The following is a 19,295-nucleotide window of genomic DNA, read 5'->3' as shown; positions in this document are numbered from 1 at the left end:
TTTGTGATTTCTTCATTGTTTCTACTTTTATTTTTAGATACTGGACGGTTTTGTGTAATTCCGTCACCTATTTGGTTGTGTTTTCTTGCATTTCTTTAAGGGCTTCTACTTTTTTACTAATTTTTCCTCAAATTCTTTCAGAGTGTTGTTTATGTCCTTTTTAAAAGTCCTCCATCATCATCATGAGAAGTGATTTTAATTCTGAGTCCTGCTTTTCTGGTGTGATGTTGTGTTCAGGCCTTGTATGGTGGGAGAACTGGGTTCTGGTGATGCCAAGTAACTTTGGTTTCTGTTGTTTACATTCGTATGCTTGTCTTTCGCCATTTGGTTAGCTGTAGTGCTACTCATACTCACTGGTTTTGAATGGGGTCTGCCTCTCCAGTTATCTTGGTTGTGTCAGAACTCCTTGGGGTCTGGATGACTTTATGTTCCTGAGCTCTAGCTGCTCTGGGTACAGTGGCTCCTCTAGGATATTTCAGGATATGGTGTCTCCATGGTAGTACACCAGCTAGGTGTTTGCTGTTCTGAATGTAGTTGCTCCTCTATGATGTTTCAGGATATGGTGTCCCCCGCTCTGCAGCTCTGTGGGCCATGTCATCTCTAGGATGCCTGCAGCTCTGTGGTCCTTCACCTCTCTTGGGTACCTTTGTAGCTCTGCAGTCCATGACCTCCCTAGAGTGCCTCCGGACTCAAGTTTTCAGGGGGGAGCAGATTGGCTGGGAAACTGCTCAAGCCACTGGTATCTGGGCCAGGCCAGGAAATTACCTTGATGACAGTGAAGACTATGTATATATATATATATATATATATATATATATATATATATATATGTGTGTGTGTGTGTGTGTGTGTGTGTGTGTGTGTGTGTGTGTGTATACACATATATGTATATATATACACACACACATATATATGTGTATACACACACACACACACACACACACACATATATATATATATATATATATATTTGTGGATATGCAGACAAATGTTTATAGATTGTTTTTAGGAATTGTGCTAGTTTAATAAGTTAGTGGTTGTAGATTCTCCTCGAATGACCATGATTTCACTAGTACTGCGGTTACTAGGTTTCTAGTACCAGGCATAGCTTCTCTTTTGTTGAATAGGTCTTAAGTCAAATTAGAAAGCTATTGGTTACCAGCAAAGAGTACATGCTATTTCTATACCCTTCGAGTTATAATGCCATGTCGGTTATTGATGATCATAGGCATTATAGCTGAGTAGGACTGCTGTCTGCCTCCTTCTTTTGAAAGCTTTCATAGTGCCTTATGGTACCATGAAAGGTAGTCCTCAGCTAGGGGTTACTCAGACTAGTTCAACCTCAAGAGTCCCTGAGTCCTGTTTCTGAAGTACATTGTATCTTCAGCAATAGGTATTTCCACATCTGTGTGGGTGAGTAACCAAGGGTATTGGCAATAGGCTGTATATTTTGGAAATCTTTTGGACATTCCTGGCCAACAACTGAAAAAAGGTTTTCTTATATCTGATATTGGGGATTTTGTTAGGTGGTCTGTGAATTGTGGAGAAAGTATCATCAGACTAGATAAGAAAGTTCATTCAAAGGGAAATAGTTAATTCTATGATTCCTGTGGCTTTTCAGGCATCCTTACTGTTACTCTAGCCTCTTATTTCCGTGTTTACCTCCTTTCTTCATTCTAAAGAGCACCTCTTTTTTATTTTCTGTGTATATGTGAGTTAGGTACCCATACTTTCAAACATCTGCAAGTTGTAAAATGTGGCACTTAGGGATTAGGGAATAACAGCAAATTTCAACTTGAGCATTTGTTTAATTGTTAATAATATTTATTTATTAAAATTATTTAGTTTATTTACATCTCAAACACTGTTTCCCTCTTGGCTTGTCCATCATAGAGTCACTCTCCCAACCCCTACTGATTCTCCTCTGAAAGGGTGCAACCCCCCAATATCACCCTACCCTGGCACATTAAGTATCTGCCAGATTGTGCACATTCTCTCCCACTGAGGCCAGACAGGGCATCCATGAAGATTGAGCTGCCTGTCTGCTACATATTTGTGTATGTAGGAGCCTCTCTCCAGCCTCTTTATGTTCTTTGGCTGGTGGATCAGATTCTAAGAGCATACAGGAGACCAGGTTTGTTGATTCTGTTGGGCTTCTTGTGTGGTTTCCATCTACATAAGGGCCTTCAATCTTTGCCCCAACTCTTCCACAAGTGTCTTCAAATTCTGTCTAATGTTTGGCTGTGGGTATCTGCATCTGTTTCAGTCCACTGCTGGGTACAGCCTCTCAGAGGAAAGTTATGCTAGGCTCCAGTTTATATTATAAGCATAACCAATTATCATTAATAATTTCAGGGTGTTTTTCCATGGGATGGGTTTTGAGTTGGGTCAGTTATTGGTTGGCCTTTCCTTTAGTCTCTGTTCCATCCCTTTATTATTTTAGGCAGGACAAACTTTGAGTCAAAGTGAGTCCTCTCTGGCTATAAGAGTTGGTTTCTTTAGGTTTCATGTCCCCACTATTAGTCATCTCATCTAAGGTAACCTGCACTGATTCCTGGGAGGCTCCCTTATCCCACATCTCTGGGACTTTCTAGAGATTTCCTCTCCCCAACACTGCTGGCAGCTATAAATTATCATTCATTTTCTTGACACTCTGGTCCTCTCTCCCTTTTTCTCCAGCATCTGATAATGCCTACCCATTCCCCTCCCTGTCCTTTTCTCCTTCCTCTGCTTCCAATAACTAATTTATTCCTCCTTCTAAGTAAGATTCAAGCAAGCATCTTTCTTTGGGCCTTCCTTCTTGTTTAACTTCTTTGCATCTGTGGGGTAATATCGTGAAATGTTTGTACTTTATGGCAAATATCCACTATTGAGTGAATACATACCATGCATGTCCTTTTGGGTCTGAGTTACCTCACCCAGGATGATATTTTTTAGTTCTACTCATTTTTATGCAAAATTCATGATATCCTTGATTTTAAACAGCTGTATAGTATTCCATTGTTAAAATAAACAACATTTTCTGTTGTCGTTCTTTGGTTGAGGGAAATTTGGGTTTTTTTCCAGTTTCTGTTACAAATATAGCTGCTGTGAAAAAAGTGGAGCACGTGTTCTTGAGGAATGGTAGAATACATATGAAGGATATGTGCAGGATTGCTTGGTCTTCAGGTAGATCTATTTCAAATTTTCTGAGAAACCGCTGGAATAATTTCCAGATTGATTGTACAAGTTTACAGTTCAACCAGAAATGGAGGCGGGTTCCCCTTTCTCCACATCCTCACCAGTATGTTTTGTTCCTTGAGTTTTTCATTTTAGACATTCTAATTGGTGTAAGGTGGAGTCTCAGGGTCATATGCATTTCCTGGCTGACTAAGGATGTTGAACATTTCTGTAAGTGCTTCTCAGCCATTTGAGTTTCCTTTGTTGAGAATTCTCTGCTTAGCTCTGTACTTCATTTTTAAATTAAGTTGTTTGGTTTTTGGAGTCTAACTTCTTGAGTTCTTTATATATTTTGGATATTAGCCCTCCATTGCATATGAGGTTAGTGAAGATAGTTTTCCAACTTGTAGGCTGCCATTTGTCCTGTTGACAGTGCCCTTCGTCTTACAGAAGATTTTCAGTTTCATGAGGTCCTATTTATCAATTGTTGACCTTAGAACCTGAGCCATTAGTGTTCTGTTCAGAAAATTATCTTCTGTACCAATGCATTCAAGGCTCTTTCCCTCTTTCTGTTCTATTAGATTTAGTGTATCCAGTTTTACATTGAGGTCCTTGATCTACTTGAACTTGAATCTTGTGGAAGGTGATAAATATTACTCTATCTGCATTCTTCTAAAAGACCTCCACAGGGAGACCCCCACTCAAGTCTCCAGATGGCGTGCACCCAAGGACACACAAGAGACCGACTTGATGCAAGCACACGAGGCAGCTTAATGTCAGAGCTCCAGGTCAACACGTATCTCACTCAGGAGACAGAGGAGGTGACCCAGAAGCTCAAAAGTTTGGGGTTTTTATAGGCAAGGGTTGGGGGGAGCAGGAGATTTTTGCGTGGTTACACACTATTGGTTGCTTTATTATTAATTTTTTAAACATCAGCAGGCTGTGTAAGTGGAGCTGGGGGACAGAGTACAACTTCTGTGGGTGGGTGCTTATCTAAGCTAGTTAAGCCTAAACCCAGACTTTTTGGAATTCTGAATGGGCCCAAAAAGGGGGCGGGGAGGTTGAAAAATACCAGGTGGCCTGTCCTGCACAACCTCCCGCCAGCAGGAACGACACAGCACACACAGGATCCTTCTGCAGTAAAGCTTTTATGTGTCTTGAGAGGGAGAGCATAAGCTTACAGATGAAGAGGACCCCGAGGGGGCAAAATCCCAGCCCTTATATATGAAACTGCTCCCCGCCTAGGACGTGGCACCCAACGGTTGGCTGTAGCCCATCGACCGGTATTGTATCACAGGTGAGGCAGTGCACAAGGAATGAAAAAAACGTCCTAGCACACGCGCAAACCACCTGTTTGTCAGTTGGTCGAGCGGATGTCAGTGCCATCTTGCAATGGCGAATGTGAGGGCGGCTCCTCACATCTCCCCCTTTTCTTTTAATCATCAAGCAATAGACCACCCAATGCTGAGAGCAGAGATAGAGGTCAAATCACCAGTAAGCAAATTAGAGTAAGGCAAGATCACCCTATCGCGTGCAATGGGCAACGCCCCAGCAATGTGCAAGGGCTGATATAGCCTACAACTCTCTCTGTGCCATTTTTCCTGGGGGAAGGTTATTTTAGGCACTCAACCTTCATGCAAGATGACATATCTCCCCAGAATAGGCCCATTAAACACCGCAGGGCTATTCTGCTGCAGTGCTTAGCCATGCAACTCTCCTGGGCTGCTGAAGCACGCTCACTCTACCCAGTGCAGTGAGGGCAGCCTCTTGGGGTGCAAGAGCTGAGCGGCCAGCGATCTATTGCCTAAGCATAGAGAGCCAAATATGGGTGAGGCACCTTGTTCTAGTGCTGTGAGTGCCTGGGTGATAACCACCTTGTCTCTTTTCGTTTGTGCCTTAAACTTGCAAACCAACCAGAGGAGTAACACACCCCCACAACAGAATGCAGCTCTGAACAAGCCAACCCCCACCCACTCTTTGAAGAAGGAGATGGCTGAATGGATCCATGACGACAATCCCTCGATCAAGAATAAATCAAGGCGGGTCAAATTCACCTCAATTATGGCAAAACGCAATTGATAAAGCATTTCTTTGAATTCTAGGGTCCAATTCTGCAATAAAAACAGAAAAAACTTTTGACAAATTAGCTGTGCGGGTATAATTATCATAAGGTATGGATGCTATACATAACCCAAGCATCTTCTGTTCACATCCCAATTGAGCCAACTGCCATAAAATATCAATTTGCTCTTGAACCAGGTCAATCCTCTGATTCACTAGCATCAATCCCCCCATGATTTGCGAATTGGCGGAGGCTTGTACATCCAATGCTGGAGTGACTGATACAGACAATTGGTTTATAGAATCTGCCGCCCGCACCGAGGAGGATAATGCAAGGGCAGAGGCCATAACCGATCCTATTACAGCGGCCCCTGCAATAATGCCCACTATAATGGCAGAAATTCCAAAATCTCTCCTAATTCTAAAATGGGCTAAAGTGTTGGGTGCCTCTACTGGCACAAGAACAAATCTCGGCAAGCGGGTAACCATGGCAAAAGGGAACATTGTAGCATTCCAGCAGAGAACAAAAAAGCAGGTATTAGGTGTGCATGTCAAGGTCTCATTCCAGATAGAATTATCATTGCTCACTATCCAAACAAAAGGTGGCCATACACAGACCGGAGTAGATCCAAATGTGATGCTCTTAAACTCAGTATACTTGGTGTTAGCAGATTGCCAACTAAAGCTACCCCCCGATTTTCTTTTACCAAGGGAGCCACCAAGGGTACCCCTCCAGTCAAATGACAATTGTCCCTTAGCAGTGGCCCCCTTCCCTATCAAGGGGTGACAGATCGGTGCAACTTCTGTTGACCCCACAAAGGAGCCATTGGTCAAACGGATTCACATCTGCCTTTCTCGGATTCATGTATGTGAAATTAAATCCCATAAAGGTATCATTATAATATGTGCTAATATCTGGGGAGAAAGTAAAATATAAAACATAAACTTCCTAACAGGTGGTAGCTGTTATTGGTGGGTATGCTCTGAATCTGATCATCATAAGGGATATAGGCCAAGCCCAAAGACTTATTGGTCACCGGCATGGGAATTGGGAAGGTTGTCATAATCCCCCGCCATGGTGTCCCTGTTACCATCCTCAGGCTTATCAACATCTTCATCATGATGATCAACTGTAGACTTTGGCAGCATCGGTTTTTCATGTTCAAAGATCTTGCGGGTCAGTCTCTCTGGTACCCAGAAGCGATTCTCGTCCTCCTGTGGGAAGACACAAACAGCTCCCCTGGATCTTATCAAAATAGGATCCAGGCCTTTCCATTTTCCTGTTAGCACATCTTTCCATTTTACCATTTCTTTTGGCCTGTCAGGCTCTATACAATGACGCTCAGCCACAGTGTGGCCTTGAGCATCAAGATTCAAAAAATTAAGGGTAAAGAGTGCCATGGAAACAGCTACTCTTGGTACTGGGGGGAGAGCATCCTCAACTCCCCCTTTCTGTTTTATTAAATATGATTTAAGCGTGTGATGGGCACATTCTACAATGCCTTGTCCTTGAGGGTTGTATGGAAGTCCAGTCAAGTGAGTTACTGCCATTTGGTGACAGAACTGTTGAAATTTTTGAGAGGTATAAGCTGGTCCATTGTCTGTTTTGAGGAGTTTGGGTTTCCCCAGGCACTCCATGCTTCCAAACAATGTTGGATCACATGTGAGGCCTTTTCACCTGTTAGAGGTGTGGCAACAATGATACCAGAACATGTATCAATAGAGACATGTAAGTATTGAAGCCTTCCAAAGGAAGGGACATGAGTAACATCCATCTGCCAGACCTGTAAAGGCCTTATGCCACGTGGATTTATTCCCCCATGAGGAGCAGGCAAGAATTCACAGCAATTTTGGCATTGAATAACAATCTCTCTGGCTTCTTTTCTGGTAAGTGAGTAACGGCGACGCAAGGTCTCCGCCGTCACATGAAAATGTTTGTGGAACTCCCTTGCTGCTTCTGTTTGAGATGATAACGCAATGGCCACGAGCTTGGTAGCTTTATCTGCTAGCTCATTTCCCAAAGTCATAGGGCCAGGGAGTCCTGAATGGGCTCTGATATGAGTAATATACATAGGAGATTTTCTATTCAACAAAACAAGCTGTATTTGTTGAAAGGTGCCACGAACTCTGCTAGAGGGTTTTATGATTCCAGCCACTTCAAGAAGTTTAACTGCGTTAACCACGTAAAAGGAATCTGACACAATGTTAAGAGGCCCTGGAAAGATTTTAAGGACCTCCAGTACCACCAAACATTCTACAAGTTGAGGTGATGTTTCACTGAACTGTTTTGATACCACTTTATTATTTACTACATAAGCACCCAGACCAGTCTTTGATCCATCTGTATATACAACAATCCCATCCTTAAGAGGTTGCCTAGCTGTAATTTGTGGAAATACTATAGCCTGATTCAAGGCAAATTGTAAAACAGGATGTTTAGGATAATGATTATCAATCTGTCCTGAAAAGGAGGTAACCAAGATTGCCCAATCATTAGAGGTGGCCGCCAGAACTTGTACTTGCGCAGCAGTATAAGGTGTAATGAGAGAGTTAGGCTCTCGTGCAAAATGAGTAATGGCCACCTTTATTCCACAAAGCGCAAGCTGGGCAATTGCATTGGGATACCAGTCTATAATTTTGGCAGGAGAGGTGTTCGGATAAACCCATAATAAGGGCCCTTTCTGCCACAATACGGCAGTTGGCAACCGAATGGTTTTCATAACACACAGGATAAAAGGTCATCAAATGCATCAATGCGCTGCAGCTGAGCTCTTTGCAAGGCATGCTCTACCTTCTTTAAGGCCTGACTTGCGGCAGGAGTAAGGGCCCTAGGAGAGGAGATATGGGGGTCTCCTTCTAAAACATTAAATAAAGGTTTCAACTCAGCTGAAGAAATTTTCAAAAAGGGTCTGAGCCAATTTATATCTCCCAATAATTTCTGAAAATCATTGAGGGTGTGCAGATGGTCTCTACAGATTTCCAATTTTTGGGGAATTATATTGGTAGGAGAAATAAGTCCCCAAGAAGGTGCCCACTTCAGAGATCTGAACCTTCTCCACTGCTATTTGTAACCCCCATTGTGCCAACGTTTGTATCAAACAGGGGTAGGCGTCTAGTAATATTTTTAACTCTTTATGTGACAAAAGTATGTCATCCATATAATGGATGACAAGTAAGGTGGGAAACCGTTGTCTTAGCAGTCCCAAGGCTGTTTGAACAAAAATTTGACACATGGTGGGGCTATTGGCCATGCCCTGGGGTAAGACTTTCCATTGATACCTCTTGTCTGGTTCCATATGATTAATGGAAGGAACAGTAAAAGCAAATCTAGGCCTATCTTTAGGGCACAAGGGTATGGAGAAAAAGCAATCTTTAATATCTATAATGAGGAGCTTCCAGCCACAAGGGAGAGCAGAGAGCACAGGAAGGCCCCTCTGGACTGGGCTCAACAATTTCATCTGTTCATTAATAGCTCTGAGGTCATGGAGTAATCTCCATTTTCCTGACTTCTTTTTGATCACGAAGATGGGAGTATTCCAAGGTGAGGTAGAAGACTCAATATGATTGAGCTCTAATTGTTCCTTTACCAATTTTGTTACAGCTTCTAGTTTTTCAGAGGATAAAGGCCATTGGGGAACCCACACCGGGTCCTCTGTTTTCCACGGTATAGGCTGTACTACCCCAACGGCCCCTAGGAAAAACCCAACCCTTTTTTATCTTGTTTTCTACTAGGGGATATAGGCTCCACCCTGCCCTGTTCCAACTTTCCCAGTCCTTTTCCTTCCCTGTAGCCTATCTTAATCATCATGTCTCTTGCCTGGGCTGAATATGGTTTTGTAAGAATAGGTTCATTTGACAGGGTGAGACCCATACCCTGCAAGACATCTCTTCCCCAGAGGTTAACGGGGAGAGGAAGAACATAAGGTATAAATTTTCCCTGCTGTCCTTCAGGGGATTCCCAGGTCAAGGTTGTGGAGCTGATGGTGGGGCAAGACTGATATCCTAGGCCTTGTAACGAATGTGATGACTCAATGGTGGGCCATGCTTTGGGCCACCAGTGTGAGGAGATGATACTCTTATCAGCCCCGGCATCTAGAATACCCTCAAAATCTTTTCCTTTTTCTTTTAAAAGTAGTTTAGGCCTTTCATTCAAGGGAATCATTAAGTAAGCTAGATCACTACCTGAGGAGCCCATCTGTTCTGTTCCCATTCTATTGACCCTTCCCACCTCAGGGAGGAATAGCAACTGGGCTATTCAATCTCCCTTTGTAATAGAAAAAACTCCTCTAGGGCTAGAACATAAGACTTGTATTTCAGGAGAATGCTGGCCATCCATTACCCCGGGGTACACTATTAAACCTTGCAGGATGAGTGATCCTTGGCCGAGGATAAGGTCCATGATTCCGGGAAGCAAGGGTGTTATAGGCTCCACTGGAATTGGCTGAATATTCATTTGTGGCATTAGTAAGAAGTTGGAGGCGGCACGCAAATCCACCCTTGTGGGTCTTCCTGGGTTATTTCCTGATTTCTCTTTCTGTTGGCTTCCTGGGTTCTGACTAGTCGGTTCCCATATCTTTGAGGGCCCTGGGACTGGGGCCTGATTTCCCGTTTTTTGGCATCTCGTCTGACTGATTATCCAGCGGGGGGGAGGAGTCTGCCCCTAATATCTCTTACTGAACGGCATGCACTAGCTTTATGATATCCCTTGCCGCATCTGTCACAAAGAGTGGGAGTCTCTACCTTTCTATTCAAATTTGTACAATCCTTTTTAAAATGACCGGGCTTCCCACAATTATAGCAGACCTTTGGACCGGGTCTCATGGGGGGCGCCTCTGTGATTGAAGAATAGCAGCCGCCAACCCGGCATTAGTAAGGGGCCCTCTGAGCTCTCTGCAGACCCTAAGCCAATCTTGTAAGCCCTTGTTTTTACGTGGAGCAATGGCTGCTCGGCACTCCTGAGTGGCTTGTTCAAAAATTATCTGTTGGATTAGGGGCTCGATTGGACCTACATCTCCAAAAATACGCCCAGCTGCCTCTCTCATTCTGGCCACAAAATCTGAAAAGGACACTTGGGGTCCTTGAATTATCTTTGTGAGTTGTCCACTCGCTTCCCCTTTTTGGAAAAGTGCCTTCTATGCCCTAATGGACGTGGCAGAGACCTGGGTATAGGCTCCCCAATGATAGTTAGCTTGATCAGCAGTATAAGCCCCTTGACCTGTTAACAGGTCTAAAGTCCAATCTTTCTGTTCCGGGGTCAAGGCAGTAGCGTTGACCCGGGCTTGCGCTTGTGCGGCTTCATACCACAGTTCTTTCCATTCCATATATTGGCCCATATTAGGGAGGGCAGCTTTTGCAATCATTTGTCAATTGGCTGGTGTTAATGTTGAATTGGCGATTCTATCAAGCTGTACCAGGGTAAAATTAGCATTGGTCCCATACTTGCGAACAGATTCGGCCAGTTCCTTAAGCTGGTTGAAATCTACTGGAGCATGAATTCGCCCTCCATTTTCTGTTTCAAAAACAGGGAATACAGTCCTGATCTTTCTCCTCACCTTTTCTGGTACAAGCGAGTAACCTGATGGAGGATGCACCTCATAAGGTGGAGGTGCAGAGGGCACCGTCTTTTAAGGAGGAATTCTAGGTAATTTTTTATATTTTTTGTTATCATCTGGGTGATATCTCTCTGCCTCATATCTAGCTGCTTCTTCATCTAACTCAGCCTCCTCCTCCGAGTTAAGAGTATTCTTACCAGAGGTGTCATCATCACTGGAGCTTTCCGAACTGTCGAGGGTCAGTGCCTCCAGCTCCAAAGAGGGGTAGAGCCCACCCTTTCTCTCCTTACGAGGGATACTGGACTCCATCGGGGGTATCTCTCCTGTCTTAGGAGGGTGCCTATCCTTCTTTTTTGGGACGTCCTTTTTCTTGCACGCCCAACCTCTCACTCCGTTCGGTTTCTGACATGCTGTCCTGAACTCCCTCGAGAGTAACCTGCCCTTCACTTACTGCTTCCTTACAATTTTCATCTTCTAAACAGTTTTTAACAACTAGAACAAGGACCATGAAAATCACAGTGAAGATCAGGCCACAAATTTCAGGGGCAGACATACCTCTCCGAATGTACCTCCCTGAAGTTCTGAATCCTCCTCTGAATCGAGGGGTCCTCTGAGGTGCTGACGATGATGAGGTCGAGATTCCCGGGTTTCAGCACCAGATGTCCCGCGCAACCTCCCGCCAGCAGGAACAACACGGCACACACAGGATCCTTCTGCAGTAAAGCTTTTATGCATCTTGAGAGGGAGAGCATAAGCTTACAGATGAAGAGGACCCCGAGGGGGCAAAATCCCAGCCCTTATATATGAAACTTCTCCCCACCTAGGACGTGGCACCCAACGGTTGGCTGTAGCCCATCGACCGGTATTGTGTCACAGGTGAGGCAGTGCACAAGGAATGAAAAAAACGTCCTAGCACACGCGCAAACCACCTGTTTGTCAGTTGGTCGAGCAGATGTCAGTGCCATCTTGCAATGGCGAATGTGAGGGCGGCTCCTCACAGTGGCCCATTACTCATTTGGACTGAGGCATGTCTCTGTTCTTTCAAGGATGTCCTTGCATACTTTCCTTATCTTTCATGGCCATGGGATGATTAAACAGACCTTTGTCCTGTAACTCCACATCCTCTGTGACTGATTAACTGGGCATTGGCTTAACAGACCTGCTGACCGGCATTTTTAACTACTTAGGTCAGGGAATCAGAGGGCCCTGTTATTCTTATTAGTCTTGGGCCTATATTAAAATTTTCTTTTACTTCTACAGGCAGATATCCAGTTAGACAAGTATCATTTATTGAAGATGCTTTATTTATTTATTTATTTTACTATATTATTTTGGCTTCTCTGTCGAAAGTCATGTGCTCATTTGTGTCTGGGTTTATTTATGGTTCTTTGATTTTATTCCATTGATCAACCTCTTGGTGTCTCTACCAGTACCATGTAGTTTTCATCACTATTTGTTTATTGCATAGCTTGAGGTCTGGAATGGTGATTCCTACAGAGGCTATTTTATTGTTCAGGATTGTTTGGTTTTTTTTATTTTTCCATAAGAAGTTGAGAATTGCTCTTTCAAGGTCTGTAAACAATTGTGTTGAAATTTTGATGTGGATTGCATTAAATATGTAGATTGCTTTTGGCAAGATGGCCATTTACATATCTTAATCGTATTGATACATGATCATAGAAGATTTTTCTATCTTCTGATATATTTTTCAATTTCTTTCTTCAGGAACTTGAAGATCTTGTTATTTTTGCTTTTGCTTGCTTGGTTAAGAGTTACACCAAGATATATTATATTATTTGTGGCTATTGTGAAGGATGTTGTTTCCCTAATTTCTTTCTCTGTCCATTTAGGACTACTAATTTTTTTAAGTTAATTTTATATCCAGCCACTTTGTTCAAGTTGTTTATCAACTGTAAGAGTTCTTTTGTAGAATGTTTGGGGTCTCTTTTCCATATTATTATATCATCTGCAAATAGTGATACCTTGACATCTTCCTTTCCAATTTGTATACCCTTGATCTCTCTCTCTCTCTCTCTCTCTCTCTCTCTCTCTCTCTCTCTCTCTCTCTCTCTTCTTTCTTTCTTTCTTTCTTCTTTCTTTTCTTTCTTTCTTTCTTTCTTTCTTTCTTTCTTTCTTTCTTTCTTTCTCTTATTGCTCTAGCTAAAACTCTCAGAATTTTATTGAATAGATAAATAGATAGAGAGTGGGCAGTTTAGTCTTGTCACTGATTTTAATGGAATTTTTTGAAGTTTTTCTCCATTTAATGGCTATTGGCTTGCTGTATATTGCTTTTATTATATTTAGGCATGTGCCTTGAGTCTGCTATTTCTTCAAGACTTGTAACATGAAGGGGTGTTAGATTTTTGTCAACGGATTTATTTCTAGCTTCTAATGAGATCATGTGATCTTGTCTTTCAGTTTTTTTTTTTTAAATAGTGGGATATGGTGTTAGATTTTCATATACTGAATCATCCCTGAATCCTGTGTTGAAGCCTAGTTGATCATTGTGATGCTTTTGAAGGGTTCTTGGATTCAGTTTGCACAATTTTATTGAATTTTTTTTTTGTGTGTGTTGATGATCAGAAGCAAAATTGGCCTGAAGTTATTTTTTTTTGAGTCTTTGTGTGCTGTAGGTATTAGGGTAACTGTAGCCTCATACAATGAGTTAGGTAGTGTTCTTTCTCTTTCTATTTTGTGGAATAGTTTGAGGCATATCGATCTTAGCTCTTTGTTAAATGTCTGATGGGAGACTTTTAATGACTGTTTTTTTATGTCATTAGAGTTTAATAGACTCTTTAGATAGGTTACCTGATCTTGATTTAACTTTTGTATGTGGTATATGTCTCAGAATTAATCCATTTTGTTTAGATTTTCCAGTTTTGTGGAGTATTGGATTTTGAAGTAGGACCTAATCATTTTTTGGATTTTCTCAGTTTTTGTTTTGGCTCCCTTTTCATTTCTGACTTTGTCAATTTGGATACTGTCTCTGTACCTTTTAGTTAGCTTGGCTAAGGGTTTGTTTATCTTGTTGATTTTCTCAACTACTAGCTCTTGGATTTGTTGATTCTATTCCTTTTGTTTCTAATTCATTGATTTCAGCCCTGAGTTTGACTATTTCTTCCTCCCTATTCATCTTATGTGTGTTTGCTTCTTTTTGTTCTAGAGATTTTAGTTGTGCTCTTAAGTCACTAGTATGGGATCTCCACAATTTCCTTATGAAGGCACTTAGTGTTATGAACTTTCCTATAGGACTATTTTCACTGTATTTCATAAGTTTGGTTATGCTGTGGCTTCATTTTCTTTGTGTCCAATTATATGGTCAATTTTGAAGAATGTTCCCTGAGGTGCAGAGAAGAAGGTATGACTGTTCATGGTTGCATGAAAGGTTCTGTAGATGTTGGTTAAATCCATTTGGTTTATAACATCTGTTAATTTTATTGTTTCTTTGTGTAGTTTTTGTCTTGATGACATGACCAGTGGTGAGAGTGGGGTTTTGAAGTCCCCCACTTTTATGATATGAGGTTAGATGCATAATTTGAGCCTAAGTAAATATTATTTAATGGATGTGGTTGTCATTGTATTTGTGGCATAGATGCTCAAAATTGAGACTTAATCTTGGTGGAGTTTTCCTTTGATTAGTATGAAGTGCCCTTACCCATCTGTTTTTATTACTTTTGGTTGAAAGTCTCTTTTATTAGATATTATAATGGCTACTCCAGCTTTTTTCTTCAGGTTGTTTTCTTTGAAAAAAAAAAAAAACTTTTCCAGCCCTTTCTCTGAGGTAGTGTCTAATCTTTGCTGCTGAGCTATGCTTCTTGTATACAGTAGAATGATTGATCCTGTTTACATATCCACTTTGTTAGCCTGTGTCTTTTTATTGGTAAGTTGAGTCTATTGACTTTGAGAAATACTAATGATTAATGATTCTTATTTCTTGTGATTTTTATGTTGTTGTTGGTACTATAGGTGTGTGTGTGTGTGTGTGCATGCGTGTGCGTGCATGCGCCTATGTGTATGCATGTGTGTTTCTCTTCTTTTGGTTTTGGTGTGAGATGATTACATTTTTGTGTTTGCCCAGATGTAGTTACATCCTTGTGTTAGAGTTTTCCTTTTAGTGTCCTCTCTAGGGATGGATGATTAAAAAGATAATGCTTAAATTTGGTTTTGTCATGGAATATCTTTGTTTCTCCATCTACAGTGATTGAATATTTTGCTGTGTATTGCCACCTGTGCTGACATCTCTGGTTTCTTACAGTCCACTTTTAAAGTTTCTGTTGGGAAGTCAGGTATTAATTCTTATAGGTCTGCCTTCATGTTACTTGGTTTTGTTTTTTTCCTTTCTTTTTTGGTTTCAGCTTTTAAATATTTTTTCTTTGTTCTTTACATTTGGTGTTTTGCTAATTATGTGGCAAAAGGATTTTCTTTTTTGCTCTAATCTATTTGGTTCTAATCTATTTACTTCTTGTACACTTATAGCCATCCTATGGTTATAAATGTACAAGAAGTACATTTGGTTAGGGTAGTTTTGTTTTTAGACTTTGTCAAAGTTGTTTTCTGGACATTTGAACTAGAAATCGCCAGCATTTTCTGTTCCTATTATTTTCAGGATTGGTCTTTTCAGAGTTCCTCGATATTTTGAGTTAGAAACTTCTTACATTTGGTACTTTTTTGATTGATATACCTATTCCTTTTGTGGTATCTTCTACATGCAAGATTCTTTGTTCCATCTCTTATATTCTGTTGTTAATGCTTGTGTCTATAGTTCCTGTCTCTTTTCTACATTTTATATCTCCATGTTTGCCTCTATTTATGTTTTATTTATTGATTCTATTTCCATTTTTATGTTTTATACTGTTTTTATATATTTCCTTTGCTTGTTTAATTGTATTTTTCTATATTTCTTTAGGGACTTATTTGTTTCCTTTTTGAGTCTCTGGCAACTTGATGAGATGTGATTTAAGGTCACAGTCTTCCTCTTGAGGTGTTTTACAATATCCAGGACTTGTCGTAGTAAGAGAGCTGGGATAGAAGGGTACCATATTGTTGATTGGCTTTTTAAAATTCGGTTCTTGTGTTTGCTCTTTGCCATCTAGTTGTCTGTGGTGTTGGTTTGTTTGAGTGTTCCACATTTAAGTATGTTGGGGGCCGACTTTTAGCAGAAAGCGGCTATCAGCTTTGCAGCCATCTTGAGCCATATACCCTGACATGAGATTTAAATTACAATAGCCTACAACAGCTGAGAACACTCCGATAATCTTGGTTTAGATACCTTGAGATTAAAGGTGCGTGAGATTAAAGGTGTGTGACTTAATAGTATACATAGAAGTATAGAGATCAGAGTTAGAGACAAGACCTAAGGGCATGATTAAAGGTGTAACTTAGAGGTGTGGCTTAGAAGTGAGACATATAAAAGGCAGAGACAGAACATCAGATTTGAGACGATAGAAGACATTAGTCAGACTATAGAAGACAGAACCAGAGATCAGAGAATATATAGACGGAGATCAGAGACTATAGAGGGATCATCAGAGACGAATCTCAGACATTAGGTAGAATCTGCCATCACCCTCGCTCTTGCTGAACCCCCGACCTGAAGACCGGAGTGGCAGCTTGGGCCAGGATACAGTGGCCACCCAAAGGTGGGTCGGCCCAGGCCTCAACATTTTGCTCAGGCCGAGACATTTTTTGGCCACCCCAATGTGGGACTAGTGCGGTCCCCAACATTATTTTGGCGCCCGAACAGGGACTCGAGCTTAGGCCCCAACAGGTATATAACTATAGTAACTGTGGTAGTGGGTTTTCTCCTAGGTCTAAACAATCTAAATTCCCACTAAATCTAAAACAATCTAGTTCCCCACTAAATCATAAGTCAGGGAATCAAGAGTCCAATAGAGCCACCCTGGAGATATGGGTGGTGATCTCTTCTTCAGCACTGATAACTTCCCAAAAACTTATGGAAACCGTGCCTGTGAGGCATGGGGAGCTGTGTGCCTTGAGTTTGAGCATACCTCCTGGGATAAAGGGATTGCTGTGGTGTGGGGGCACAGTGTGCTGCTTCATGACTGATCCAAATGAAAACATGGAAGGAAGATAGATCTCTGACTGGGTGATGCAGAACCCAATGCTGTTAGGCTTGCTAAGATCCCTACAGGTTTGTGTATTGGGGTGAGGAGGTGGGGGTGTTTCACCTGTGTGCATTAGGTTAGAAACAGACACTTGGAAGGCAGGCAGGGCTGTCTTTTTAAATCATTTTTATATGCAGAGAAATATCAGTCTTCTTAAGAGGGGAACTTTGTAACCCTTTTCTAAAAAAGACTTTTATTTCTGTCTAGAATATATTACCACATACCATAGTGATATTTACTTGTACTCATTTATAAAGATCTAAAATTTACCTGCCAACAGAGTTGATCAATATTGACTACTTTGCCCACCCCCATGTCTGATCTCTTATTTTACTTCATTTCTGCAAAGCTCATTCTTGTCTGTTTTGTTTGTATTATCATGTTTGATGTATGACCTTTTCATAACATATTTATGCATTTTAGAATTAACAAATATTTTATTTGGAGTATATTGCATTCAAGGACCATAATGTATATTTTGTCCACATGAATAATTACATGTAATTATCCCTCCATACAAGATTTCTTAATATAGGCATTTTTGTACAATTTTAGCTAAAATTATATTTTAATAGCAGAGTGCAAAGATAGGTCTACCAGAATGGGTAAATAAAACATATTGAAAACTTGATAATTGTTAACTGTATAAAAATACATTGATCCATCTATTTTATTCTCATTGAAAATAAAGTTCTTTAATTACTTATGTCTTTTTTATTGATTATTTTGGAATCTTAGATCATTTGTCAGAATTGTGCCCACTTCACAGGTTTCCCATGGATGATTCCTTCCCCATGGCCTTCCCCTTCTCCCCCCAGAAAAGAAGATAAGGGAAAAAATGTGCATTTTGTGTGGTCCATATATTCGCTGGAGAGTGGTCAAATTCCCAGTGGCTAGTTTCTCAAGAGAGGCTGAGTCTTTCTACTCCTGTTTCTGTCTCAGAATCCATTAGCTGAGGAGAACCAGACAATGGTCAGAGGAGGAAGAACCAGCTCTCCTGCACTCATTCTGCACTGCAGTGCTGTAGTCCAGTGAAAGCCATGGCCAGCTATTGTGCTCAGGCCTGGGCTACCTATCCTATGCCTGTGGACAATACCATGGCTTCAGGTGGCAACCCTGACCACAGCATTCACACAGGCTTCAGACATAATATGGCTGCAGACATGAACTCAGCCTCTGGTCATATCAGGACTATTGGTCTACTTATGGCCTTCATGGGCTGTATGGACCACAAGCTTCAATATGGTCTCACATGGTTACACATGCCATTCACATTGACATGGCTACCTAAAGCAGTGAAGCTTGAGTCCACCAACAAGGAATTGAAACTGGCCCAGATTGCATACTTCCACATGCACATTAGGCTTTAGGTCTGGGATGGCAGCATGGACAATTGACACCAGCATGGCCTTTGATACCATGCAACACAGTGTTCTGGCAAGAACATCTAATCTAGGAAGTGAAACTTTCCTCATTTTGGGCCTCGGTGGTTACCCAGTATCAGAGAGATCCCACATCCTAGCAGTAGATTTTGGGGCTAAGTTTTCATTTGCATAAGTTTTAGGCAAAAGAGCTTATGTTGTACATCATCTTAGTAACACTGCTTGACAATGACTGCATGTTGACTTCAGCCCTCTTGCCATCTCTCTCTGTCACCCCATCCTGTCTACATTTTTGCCTCTTTTTGATGCACATTCACTTCTCCATTTTTCTATCTTTTCCACCTCTCCATCACATATGTGGTGTGATTTTGGCCTCTTTCTGCCCAGGGCCATGGTTTCAGGGCAGCACTTGAGTATGGCTTGGCCAGCCATGAGCTGAGAAACTCCCCAAAATAAAGTTATTTTAAAATAATATATCTGATCACAATTTCCTTTCCCTCATCTCCTTCCAGATCCTCCTCACTATCAAGTGTTCCAACTCCATGAATTCTTTCTCTTTTTCTTAAGAAAATGAGCAGGCAAATACAAAGACAAAGAAGAATAAAACAAATCAACGATACAACCAAGAAATCAAACAAGAAGAAACCATGAAGTATTATGAAAAATGTACACACACACACACACACACACACACACACACACACACATACCATAAAACCTCAAAAATCATAAGCCATAATATACAGAGAAATCTCAGACAAAGCAATATAAAATAAACAAAAATCTCCAAAAATATCATTGAGTTTACTTTGTATTGGCCATTTACTTGTAAGCACAGAGCTTTCACTTAAGTATGTTTTGTAACCCCAATGAGAATGCCTTGGAAAAATTATTTTTTTTTCTTCATCAGTAGTGGTTAATTGGAGATAGCTTCATTATTGGGTTGATTAGTTTCCTTTTAGACCCATATAGTGTCAGGTTCTTGGCCATCTGAGCAGTGTCAGGCCATAGATTCC

The 19,295-nt window shown here is 41.2% G+C and overlaps 1 protein-coding gene across 2 annotated transcripts; it reads right to left on the bottom strand.

Annotated features, from left to right (window-relative positions):
• Positions 1-4,288: 4,288 nt before the first annotated feature.
• LOC143444002 (uncharacterized) lies at positions 4,289-11,805 on the bottom strand. Of its 2 annotated transcripts, XM_076942639.1 has the most exons (4): positions 11,593-11,805; positions 11,328-11,507; positions 6,312-6,435; positions 4,289-5,270 (listed from the first exon to the last, which is right to left on the bottom strand). In XM_076942639.1, the coding sequence occupies exons 2-4, from the start codon at positions 11,505-11,507 to the stop codon at positions 5,215-5,217; spliced, it is 360 nt and encodes a 119-aa protein (XP_076798754.1). In that variant the 5' UTR covers positions 11,593-11,805; the 3' UTR covers positions 4,289-5,214. The 2 variants fall into 2 exon arrangements, with proteins under 2 accessions (XP_076798754.1, XP_076798753.1); XM_076942638.1 differs by having other exon boundaries at positions 11,328-11,804.
• Between the last annotated feature and the right edge of the window lie 7,490 nt (positions 11,806-19,295).

Source organism: Arvicanthis niloticus, chromosome 12, assembly GCF_011762505.2.
Source record: "Arvicanthis niloticus isolate mArvNil1 chromosome 12, mArvNil1.pat.X, whole genome shotgun sequence".
Classification (NCBI taxonomy): Eukaryota; Metazoa; Chordata; class Mammalia; order Rodentia; family Muridae; genus Arvicanthis; species Arvicanthis niloticus.
This window is presented reverse-complemented; position numbering and strand designations above follow the sequence as displayed.